Source organism: Mirounga leonina, unplaced genomic scaffold (genome assembly GCF_011800145.1).
Source record: "Mirounga leonina isolate KUSES-001 unplaced genomic scaffold, KU_Mleo_1.0 Mir_53, whole genome shotgun sequence".
Classification (NCBI taxonomy): Eukaryota; Metazoa; Chordata; class Mammalia; order Carnivora; family Phocidae; genus Mirounga; species Mirounga leonina.
Genome location: NW_023270807.1, coordinates 84948960 through 84961481, shown reverse-complemented (window position 1 = coordinate 84961481; position 12522 = coordinate 84948960). Strand labels below are relative to the sequence as shown.

General features: G+C 39.1%; 1 protein-coding gene across 1 annotated transcript in view; it reads left to right on the top strand.

Annotated features, from left to right (window-relative positions):
- Positions 1–10363, top strand: part of STX7 (syntaxin 7) — a 98126-nt gene extending 87763 nt beyond the window's left edge. Inside the window, exon 10 of the mRNA XM_034990671.1 lies at positions 10281–10363. Coding sequence (XP_034846562.1) covers positions 10281–10301 — 21 coding nt within the window. The 3' untranslated portion in view covers positions 10302–10363. The remainder of the gene's footprint in view (positions 1–10280) is intronic.
- The last annotated feature ends 2159 nt before the right edge of the window (positions 10364–12522 follow it).

The following is a 12522-nucleotide window of genomic DNA, read 5'->3' as shown; positions in this document are numbered from 1 at the left end:
AAAATTGAGCCCATACCTTGTTACCTATAGGTATACTCTGCTCGTAGAAAGAAAAGGAAGGAAGACAGGGACAGAGAGAGAAAAAAACAAGGAAAGAGGGAAGGGGGAGAAAGAGAAAGAAGGACTGGTGAGGAAGACAATCATAAATGACAGTGATGAGTCACTGTCATCACTATCATCACAAGCTGGGTTTATTTCATACGACACCATACATTTAGAGAATGTGCCATTTGAAAATGCTTCCAGTATAATCCTATTTATGCTACAAAGCAAACCATACCTGTACTTGCAAGCAGTGAAATAATGCCTTAAAATCTGAATCTGCTTTAAACTGAACGTTTGAATTTGCTGAGTAGACTAAGATTGTGGGGGAATATTTTTCAGGATATGCAGAAGCTTCTCAGTAACTGGCTGAGGAAAAAAAAATATGTAGCCAAAGAAAGGATTCAGTTTCTACCATGTTCCTAAAAACTATATTCTGTTTTCAAGTGTAGCCTTGATAGCTGAGTTTTAACTTTTGCAAAAATGTGTTAAATAGATCTTAGAAAGATGCTGTACGTGCAGGCATGTTTTCTAGGCACAGAGAGCTATCCCATAACATGTACATATTCTTAAACATGTGGTTATGAAATGCATTGTGAAATTAGAGAGGCATTTTAACTCTGTGTGTGTGTGTGTGTGTGTGTGCGGCGGAGGCAGGGGGTCTGGAGAGTGAGGTCCGGATGCAGAAGAAATCAGACTGCGGAAGTGAAGCTGGAACCCTGGGACCCAAAGAATAATTGTGTGTGAAGCGATTTGAGTAAATAGAAGACAGGAAGAGATGACAATATTTATGTAACAAAGCTAATCATTCAAAATGTCATACCCAAACATTCACTTGGTTGACTGAATTTACTTCCTAATAAATTAATTTGATAATTTAGACAGCTGTGCTTTGGGGTATCACGTAACAAAATGCATGAGCATTTCAGACCTCTGTGAAGATTATAGTCCAGTCCTGCTCAAAACGGCACATCTCCATTTGTTTCTTTAGAGCTTAGATGCATTATTTCTTTATGGTGGTTTAAAGTTTGTGTCTTGGCTCCACTAAGAGTATCTTGATGCAGTTCTTTCTTGTATAAATACTCTTCCCTCAAATTTTTGTTTTGTTTTAGTTAGTCTCCATGTACTGATAATTCTTACCACATGGAGCAAAACATTTCAACACTTTATTTATTTAGGAAAATGGAGGCCCTTATTTTGTTCTTTCTTTTGATAGAGCTCAAAAGAAGAAAGTGATAGTACTTCAAAAATGGTTTTATATTAAAGAAAAATGTGTTCCATATCCACTTCAAAAGGGAGAAAAAAACCTGTCAGGTTTTTGACTACCTAGAATTTGATTCATCTTCTAATGCTTCCTGAGTTACTTAAATTGCTAGAATGTAAGCTCCATGAGGGAACAGATTTTTTGTTTTTTATGAGTTTTGTTCAGTGAGATATTGCCAGTGTCTAGACTTACAGGCACAGTGGGATGCAATCTAAATAAAAAAACTCACAAATTTCAAATAAAAAATATTTCAAGGGATTAATCCTGATGAATTAAGGAAGTGTTCTTTTATAGGCCTGTGTAAACATGATGGTTTCTTAGAAAGGTTTGGCTTCACAGTACGAATTTTCTTTTTATGTTTGCTTATTTAAAAGTTCTCACAAAAATCAGCTGATCTAATAATTTTTAAACATTGGTAAAAATACAAAAGCTTCTAAATCCTGGTAGCTATTTACAGAAAGGGGAATAAATTAACTTCTTCATTATAGAATGTATACTGTGAACATTTCTAGCAATTTGAGTCGTGTTTCTTAATTTTTAAACTGTTCTTTCTATAAAAACCACAATTTGCTTAGACTTTCTGATTTTAAAGTTCTGCTGCTCCCCAACCCAATACTGTCTTGTACATGGCGATCATCCTACTAACCAAACTGCATCAAAGACTGCTTATAATCTGACCTTGTATTAAATATACACTTTTAAATTTTATTTTAATCCTTAACTTTCTTTTAGATAAGCTCTACTCCTACTATCTTCGTTTTGCACCAACTTGTTTTCCCCTCCCATCAATATGCTAGTTAGCTGGGCAGAGCCGTCTTGGATAATCTAGTTAAGTTTCTGCTTTCTGGTAGAACATTCCAAGCATCTATTCTCCGCGTTTAGAAAGAGAGCTTTCTTTTTCTTTTTCTATTTTTAAACATTTTATTTATTCATTTGAGAGACAGAGAGTGAGTGCACAAATACATGAGTGAGGGGGAGGGGCAGAGGGAGAGGGACAAGCAGCCTCCCTACTGAGCAGAGGGCCTGATGCAGGGCTGGATCCCAGGACCCCCAATCATGACCTGAGCCCAAGGCAGATGCTTAACTGACTGAACCACCCAGGCACCCCTAGAAGGAGAGCTTTCTATTTCTATTGTGAAAAACCACAAACTAGCCAAATCAGGGCAATGACCATAATTGATGGAGAGTTACCTTGAAATGGGATATCGAGGCAGGTGGACACAGATCAGGCTGAGACCATGTGATTGATGTTGACAGGACTCTGATATTCCCCTTGACCCTATCCCTTACTTCTCCCTCTTCTGACTCATTCAGTGGGATTCAATCTGCTGCTTTTTCTAGTTCTCTCTTTTTCCACTCTTGGTCACCAAAAAAACATATGGAATTCACACCCCGTTAGACAAACACTTTTCAGGTAATTTCTTCATATTAAAGGGGTCATTTGCTTCATTAGGTAATTCAGAATTGACGATAAGTGTGCTTTAAGAAATTACTGTCGTCAGGTTTATCAGTTTGCCGAACTTCGCCACTCTCAAATAATGTGCTTTTTATTACATGGTGTTTGCTTTTGTTCCCAGTGATTTAGAGAATTCAAATTAATGTTCTTTATTCAGTATTAAATTATTATTTCCTTGGGAAATGAATTGATCCAGGAATTTCTGTAAGACCGAATTAAGGCATCACTTTTAAAGAGGGGGGAAAGAGTGGAGCAGGGGATGGTCTGTTGTGGCTGATCATGTGGCTTCCTCTTTGTGGGAGGCAGGTCAAAGTGATCCCATAGGTCAAGACAATTCCCTTTCCTGGAATACTTAGACCTCTTAAATATTTTTTACATGGATAAACCTACCCTCCAAGGGTAGATATTTTGGAAATATTTTCAAATCAAAACATTGGTTACGACAGTGAAAAAAGCCTTTCAGCAATATGAGAGATACAGAAATAATATTTTGTTTCTCTGGTTTATATCCCAAATCATATTTTTTGACTTCCTTAGATTTTTTTTCTGACTTTACAGACCTGCAAATAGGTAGCAATAATAAAACCTTGTCAGTTTTTTTAAAAGACATGTTTTCAAAATATTTCATACACATTAACTGGTTAATGCTTTTAGTCACGGTCTGAATTATCTAAATGCCTTCACTCTCTAATGTCACTAGGAGTCACAAAATAAACCTACAATTTGAAAAAAATGCGATCAGGGCTATTTTCTCCATAACTTTTTGCTGCTGTGAATTCTAAGCACTAATTACATACTTGAGAAAGAGAGCTAGATTATTTATTTTTTTCTAAGTTGTTCCTTACGAGACATTAACTCTCATTTTATGTTTGTGAAGTTTGAGTTTTCAACACCTCTAGTTGTCCTTTTCCTAACATCTGAAAAAAGGAGAAAAATGGATTGGTAATTTCCATTCCCCCTAACAAAAATAATTGAATTACCTTAAAGTGTGTGTGTGTGTTTGTGTGTGTGTGAGAGTGTAGGGGGGGTGGGGAGGAACAGAGAAATAAAATATAAAAAGATGGCTCACTTCCTTCAATTTCACTCCAACTTACTTCCCCTCTTCACATCATGTTCCTCACCATTAAATTTTCATATGTTCCATTGCTCTATGATCAATTTCAGCATGTAGCCATTCCTCTGGGAACTCAGTAACCACATAAAGTTTCAGAGATTTCTGACAAGGAAAGCTCTAAACATCTGTAGCAAATTGGTTTTCTGTGGGGTTTTTTGTTTGTTTGTTTGTTTTTTTATTCAATAAAGATACTATCAATAGAGTGGCTTGATAAGAGATATAAACATTTTCTAGGATCCATAACAGTTTATGGTAGTAAAAAATATTTCCTATTATAAGGGATTTCTTCCTTCACGATTGAGAGAAGATCCTGTTGTCTTTGCTCTTATATCAATCGAAAAGCAATTTTCTCCCTCAATTTCCTCCAAATAGACAACACTACTGACCTCTTAGTTATTCGGAAGCTCAAATGAGACAGTTCATGTATCATATTTGAAGCACTTAATAAATGTATTATTATTATTGTGATGATCATTATCCTTATTATGGTTTTACTCCCAAGAGTTACAACACCTGGCTCTGTCCATAACCTCACCTTAATAGTTATTCTTTATTCTTTAAATGTCTCAAGCTCACTGTTGAAATTTGTTTTTTACCAAATACTAATTTCCTTAAATATGTTGGAAGAATAAAAAGTAGAGAAGAAGAAGGCATTGTGAATACATGGTATTCTCCCCAAAGGTAGGGCTCTTTAGAAATTACCCTTCTGGTCATCCTCCTGTTTCTCATTATTACTGGTCGTTTTACTCCTAAGGCTAATTTTGTGATGGCCTGGGGTTTTGATACTCTGTTTTGGTAAGCTCTGCTATAAGTGAGGTGACAGTAATTATCTGGTCAGTTATAACAGTGACAGTCAATCCGATTATTTAGTTTAAAATGTATAGCTTTTTGGGCGCCTGGGTGGCTCAGTTGGTTAAGCGACTGCCTTCGGCTCAGGTCATGATCCTGGAGTCCCGGGATCGAGTCCCGCATCGGGGTCCCTGCTCGGCGGGGGGTCTGCTTCTCCCTCTGACCCTCCTCCCTCTCCTGCTCTCTGTCTCTCATTCTCTCTCTCAAATAAATAAAATCTTAAAAAAATAAAATAAAATAAAATGTATAGCTTTTTAAAAAAATTATCTAAATGAGGGAAAAGATGACTTTGAAGACCAAATTGCATTTATGTGAGGCTAAATTAATTTATCTCTAATTTCAAAGTTAGTTAATCTTTAATTTCTTTAACTTCTGATACGGATCTTTAAATGCAGAGATTTTCAAAGGATTAAGACTAGAGCTTCAAGGGGCTCCTGGGTGGCTCAGTCGTTAAGCGTCTGCCTTCAGCTCAGGTCATGATCCCAGGGTCCTGGGATCAAGTCCCGTATCAGGCTCCCTGCTTAGCGGGGAGTCTGCTTCCCTCTCTGCAGCTCCCCCTGCTTGTGCTCTCTCTCTCTTTCTCTGACAAATAAGTAAATAAAATCTTAAAAAAAAAAAAAAAGACTAGAGCTTCAGTTTACAAATGAGAGGAAATAAAAGCTTGCAGCACGGGAAACAAACACATTTTTCTTCTTCTTCTTCTTTTTTTTTTACATATATATGTGTATATATTTTGTTTTTCCAAGAAAATGATCTGGTTCATAATAAATACTTTGTGTTAGTTATGTTGCTGTAATGATTTTTTTTTTTTAAGATTTTAAGATTTTTTTTTTTTTTAAGATTTTATTTATTTATCTGAGAGAGAGAATGGGAGACAGAGAGCATGAGAGGGGGAGGATCAGAGGGAGAAGCAGACTCCCCGCCGAGCAGGGAGCCCGATGCGGGACTCGGTCCCGGGACTCCAGGATCATGACCTGAGCCGAAGGCAGTCGCTTAACCAACTGAGCCACCCAGGTGCCCTGCTGTAATGATTTTTATTAATCCTTTTGAGTTGTAGTCTCTCTGAGGGCAGGCACACAGTCCCTTCCTGTTATAGGATTCCATATCCTGCTCCTAGCTTCTCACAGGCCCTCTGCCTTTGCCCCTCACCCCAGGTACAATCTCTTCAATGAGTTTAGTTTTTCAAAAGCTGAGAAGAGCTGTAGACTTTAGGCTTTTGGTTTTTGGTCTTTGAGGACCAGGCTAAAATCTCGGTAAAAGGAATTACAGTATTTCAAGGGGGTGGGGTGGTTGGAGGTAGAACACAGAAAGGACAAACTGGGATGTCAATGACTTGTCCTGCCTCAAGTGCCATGAAGAAAAGGTACAGGGCGCCATGAGAAGCTATAAGACATTATCCTCCTGACAACTCCATGAAGCAGGTATGCGATGCAGGTAACAGACGCAGGTGGATCTCAGCTAGGCTTTTGGGGGTGGGGAAGGGTGGATTTAGACACACAGACTCTCTAGAATAACAAATTGACAACAACTGTAAAGTGTAATTTTGAACATGGCAAAAACAACCCCACCAACCAAACACACAAGTATATTCACCTTTACATTCTCTCAGTCCCTACACATGGCCATATTTTGACATGATTGTAATTATGACATTCAGACTACTTTGCATAGGGCTTTTTCTTACTTAACGTATTATGATGGGCCTTTCCCTGTGTGTCCATCCTTATAATTAGCATTTTCAACTACTGCAAGAGATTGCTTGTGAAGTGGGCCATGATTGGCTTAGCTATTATTCTTCTGTTGTTGGACTTTGGTGCTTTCCAGCCTTTCATGATCATAAATAATACCGCACAGCAGGCTTCTCCAGAGAGCTCTTGACCTCTGATGAATCCAGAAGATAAAATCTCAGGGGCCAGAAGCATGGGGCTGTGGGTCACACAGAACTGGACTGGATTTCCCTGTGGGGAAATCTGGCTCCATTCCCTGTGGAGCTTGGTCCTCAATTCGGTGTTTTCAACCTCTGGCTCCAGTCAACCCCTTGAGGCAGGGCCTCTGTACTTGCTGTTCCTTCTGGAACACCTTTCCTGCGGATCTTCCTAAGCATCTCCCAGGCAACATCCAGACCTCAGCTCAGAAGTCATCTCCTTAGAGGTGCCTTCCGGCGCTGCCCAACTCTCCTGTTCCCACACTTTGGCCCATTACCCTCTTTTATTTCCCTTCTCAGCTCCTATTGCTCTCTGGAACAGTGTCAGCCCATTTCTCATGGCCTGTTCACTGTCTCTGGCAGAACTGTGGGTGCAGGAGGGCCGGCAAGAGTCCTGTCTGCTCTCCCCGCAGCCTGGTGCACCCCAGGACCCTGGCACTGAGATGAGATGCCTCCTGCTGGGGTCTCCTACCTGCCCCGCCCCGCCTCCGAATTCTTCTTTATCCAAGCATTGATTAGAGAGCTTCAGAGCCTTATTTAACACTCATTCCCAGACTACGTCTTATATTTGCCAGTTTCCACATGGAAAAATAATTGCTAATTATTCCAGTTTTTTACTTAAGGGAACCTCTTTTCATTAGTTATTATGCCTAGTGATGACTGTAATGACTTCAGTGAACTTTTTGGATAATTGTGTTTTTATATTTATACATCTGGTCTTTATGGGTTTTTTTTTTCCATTATAGTACAGATTTCTTTAAATTTTTCCAAAACCACATGTGGAATTTTGGAATCAAGTGGTACTGAATCATCTCATCCTCAGCGTGGAGCCAACTTTGTATTCAGTTTTGAACTGATAGTGGTTGCTCATTTCATCAAAGCACACAGGCTTTTCTTTTAATTGATGGCCGTAGAAATATGAGCACACAGAAGCACAAGTACTTACTAAATCTGCGTAACTAGAAGGAGACTATCTGGGGGTCCCTAGACTCGGGGAGAATAGCACTGTATTCACATTGCCTTCCTCCTCTCTATTCTTTCTCCAAACATGTTTACGGAGGTTAGAACTTGGTAAAACCAATACCAACGTTGGTAAAACCAATACCAAGAATTAACTGTTAAGAGAAGGATGTGGAAAGAGCCCAACGTTGTTATTAATTGTGCCAGGCACCCAACCATCCTGCTCGTACCTAGTAAAACGTTGTAACTATGAACAATTTGCTTCTCTCTAGGACTTACTTTCTCCAGCTACAGGATGAGAGTACTGACCAGGTTCCTTCCCAAACTGACATTCCTAGGATTAACTCAGCACATTTTATCACCCCTCATTTCTCCTCCCGCAATCACTGACAGCTAATGTCGGTTCAGCCCCACAGAAGGGCAGTTTGTCAAAGTGTGAGGACATGGTTATTTTCAATAAGCTATAGATCATTCTGATGAACGGCAAAATTCCAGGGCCTATTGCTCTCATCAATACCCAAACAACTTTTTAAGCATGACTTTATAGTAATATAGGCTAAATACTAGTATAAATCAGTTTCTTCCCTACCATGTTATTGATAGACATCACGGTTACCCTGTAAAGGGAAATTCTAACAGACGGTCATTAGTGATAAAAAAAAGAACATTACTTTTTTTCTTCCACAGACTGTTTTTAGTTGAAACAATTTTATTTCAGAGCATAGTTTATAGATAATGCCCAAGTGTAGGTTTTGCAACAGAGAAAATGGTTTGCCTGTTGTTATTTTTATTTTCATATGTAAGAGCCTAAGAGTGATTTCCAATGCCAACTGGCCCTCCATTGCAAAGCAGCCTCAAGAAGTCAGTTAAGCCCATCTCAGGCTCCTGATAATAAAAGTAAATGCACTGTAGCCTCACCTTCTCCATTCACCTACAGTCATCATTACTTTCTCCCATTACTACAATGAGGAGTATATCATTGGGCTAATAGTGGTCATAGCATCTTGCTTATATGAAAAATATCAGCTCTGCTGGAAGAAAGTGTCATAGTGATGACCTGGTGACTTTAAAAATTATTATTTTGGGGGGCGCCTGTGTGGCTCAGTCAGTTAAGCATCCAACTCTTGATTTCAGCTCAGGTCATGATCTGGGTTATGAGATGGAGCCCCGAGTCCAGCTCCCACCCTGGGTGTGGAGCCTGTTTGAGATTCTCTCCCTCTGCCCCACCCCCCCAACTCTCTCACGCACTCTCTCTCTCAAATAAATAAATGAATCTTTAAAAAAAAAAGAAAAAATATTACTTTTTATTGAAGGTGAGGTAATAAATGTTTTCTACAAATATTTATTAAGCACCTACTGCATGCTGGTCCATACTCTAGGCAATGCATTTACAACCAGGAACCAGAAGCGGTTCCTGATCTAGACAGGCTAATGGAGGAAAACAATGGAGAAAATATGGAAGTAAAAGGAAAACAGGAAGGAAGGAAGAAAGGAGGGAAGGAGGGAGGGAGGAGATAAAGAAAGAAGAAAGAAAGAAAGAAAGAAAGAAAGAAAGAAAGAAAGAAAGAAAGAAAGAAAGAAAGAAAGAAAGAAAGAAAGAAAAAAAGAAAGAGAGGGAGGCAGGGAGGGAGGAAAGAAAGAAAGAAAGAAAGAAAGAAAGAAAGAAAGAAAGAAAGAAAGAAAGAAAGAAAGAAAGAAAGAAAGAAAGAAAAAAAGAAAGAGAGGGAGGCAGGGAGGGAGGAAAGAAAGAAAGAAAGAAAGAAAGAAAGAAAGAAAGAAAGAAAGAAAGAAAGAAAGAAAGAAAGAAAGAAAGAAGAAAGGAAGGAAGAAAGGAAGGAGAGGAGAGGAGAAGAGAGGGGAGGGGAGGGAAGGGGAAAGAAAAGAAGGAAGGAAGGAAGAAACCAAAGTTCTATTTTTGGATTTTCTGCCACTGACTCATAGTATTCACTTGAACCAGTGACCAACTTTCCTCTGCTAACTAAGCCTATTCACACAACAGTGAGAAAATGCTTCAGCTTCCCTATTTGAATGTTGGACAACTGCTGAGATCACTTACATAAATATTTTTCTTTGAGCTCCCTAGAAGACAGGAACTTTATAAATATTTAGTATTATTGTTGCACCTTAGGTACAAGCAGACAGGAAAATTACAATACTCCTCTATTTACATAAGAAATAACCTATTTCAGACAATTCCAGTCATGCCAAGCAACTTTGCATTGGTTTGTTAGTGTCCTTTGGGCTTTCCTTTTTCCTTTCTCCTCCCCACCCTTGCAGCTGATGAATGTGGAAATATAAATAAATCTTCACAGCAGAGGGTAGGAAGGTGAGGAAGCTCAGCGTGGGGGTAGTCACACTGGTTGAGCTCAAGCTGTGTATCAGAATGGGTGAGGATTCAAAATAAACATTACATTTAAAATTCCTGATTGAAAAGTGTGAGAAAATGATTCATTTTAAGAATGAGTAATTTGGTTGAATGTTCTGTACTTGAGTAAGACCTTGCGACCTTGCTGAATCTTTAGTTTTGTCTGTTCTGTTTCTTTTTTGGATACATGTGGTGAGAAGAAACCTAAAAAATGGGATTGTAACTGGCATGTTTAGAGTCTGTTTGTTTCAAGTGGAGTCTTCCAAAATTAATTCACCTGTTTCTTTGCAAATTCTTGTCCCACAGGCTGTTCTTCCAAGCTTTTAATGGGACTAAGTTCTGGAATGATGTTCTCAGAATGCATACAAGTGTTATTTTTGGATGGTGGAATTTCAGGTGATCTTTTTAGTTTACTTTCTTAGTCATACTTCCCTGCAGTTCCTGACTTTTTTTCTTTAACAAAGGAGCAAGTATCATTTTTACAAAAACAATAGTTTGAAAAATAATAAAATTGAAACCTCTTACCACTGATTTCATTCTCCTCTCTGCCATATAGCCCGAGTTTTTAATGGACCTATGCTTTCTTCTTGTTTTCCTTACAAATTTAAGACAAGCCACCATACAGTAATTAATTTCCAAATTGGGAAAGTGAGTCCTCTGTGCAATTGAGTAGGCACTTGGTGTTGATCTGGGGAACTCAGTCAGCTTATGAACCACACTTACATAAAATTTTCTCTTTTGTCTTCATTTACGGGGATAATTCAAACCAAAGCAGAGTGGGTCTCTTGCATATGAATTCTGCTGATAATGTTCTGTTTATTGACCTAATGTCAAGATGATTTTATTAGTTTTAATATTTCTTGAGCACTCAGGGTGTTTTAGATACAATGCCAATTACAGACAAACAAAAGACAATAACTTCACATTCAATGATTTTACTTAATGAAATAATAAAAACCATTTAAGACTTTCTCTTTTGTGTATCCATGTGTGGTCTTCTTTTCTATTTTTGCTTCAATACTAATGCAGAGCAGAACTTTCAACATATCTGGGGGCCAAGCTTTCTCCCCATTGTCCAACTTCATAAAGAGGATGCTTCCAGGAGGATCTGTAAATGCATCTATTCACTTTTTCTATGAATATTTATTAAACACCTACTGCATGCTGGTCCATACTCTAGGCAATGCATTTACAACCAGGAACCAGAAGCAGTTCCTGATCTAGAGAGGCTAATGGGGGAAAACCAGCATATCAACAGACACTGAAGTGTTAACGCTGCAATCATGAGGTCTGGATGGAACATTTCATGAACACCACTGTGGAGGGGCCAGTGTCATCTCTGCAGAAGTACAGGAGGAAGGATCAGAAAATACTTCAGAGGGGAGAAAAGGCAAATGTGGCCGAGTGAGCAATCTGAAAAGGCACAGTGATGTGAGACAGCAGGGCTCTCTTCTGAAAATTCTAGAGGCAGTTTTCATGTGTCTAGAGGGCATGGGGTGAGTGAGGTGAGAGTGATGCAAGGTAGAGCTAGAACATTAAATGGGGGGCAGGTTCTAGATGTGAATTTAGGACTCATAGAACCAACCTTAGGAAGCAGATAGAGCTATGCGTTCCAGGCTCTTCCATGCTAGGAATAAAAGTAGGGTCACAAAGCAGGAAGTTTGCTTTTGATTGCTCTGGAATAATTGGGCTCCCCTAAAATCCTGCCCAATGTGGTGAGTGTGCCTCACATGGTGCCAAGACCCATTCCTCTTGGCCTCCATTGTCCACCATTTTGTTCCTCTCTCTCCTCATTCCTCTCCTCTTTATGGCTGGAGCCAGCAGCAGTAGCCACGGCCCCAGTGCTTGTAGAAACTCAGCTCTTTCTTGCCTTGTCCCACAGTTTCAACAGCCCTCTTCTCTGATGCTGGCCTCTTGTCATTGGCTAAATCTGCAGACCTCCATCCCCTCTCTCCTTGGGATGGGTCCCTTCTCAGGCTACCCTGGAACTCCCTGGTCAGCAGATCCACTTGAAGCTTGCCTTCCAGACATGGTGACATGTGCTTGAATCTTTGGAAGAACAAAGTTTTGATGCAGGCTGGTAACTTTAGAAAAGTTCTGGGAAAAGAAATGGAAAGAGAAAATAGTAGGAGGAAGAAAAAGCAAGCTGAACTATGACTTGTAGAAAGAGTGGCTTGTATGGAGCTTCCAAACCCAGAGTATTAGTACATATTTGTAGTATTCTTCTTACCTCTATCTTTTCAATTGATATCGTCTATTAGTTTTCTATTTTGTGTTGTTTGTATGTTTGTAAGCCACCTTAGATTTTTTTTTTTTAACATGGCAGAATATAAATACATGACTAAATAAATAAAGAAGGTAATTTGCCACATTGAGTAGTGTTCTGAAGACAGGAGTGATGTGGTCAAAAACACTTTTTGCTAAAACATTTTTTGCTAAACGTGACTGTGGTCAGAGCTTGACATACCAGGAAAAGACGATTTCAGATTTAATCTAACTTCCAAATGATGCTTTAACCCTGACCTACGACGATGACAAAGTAGTTTGG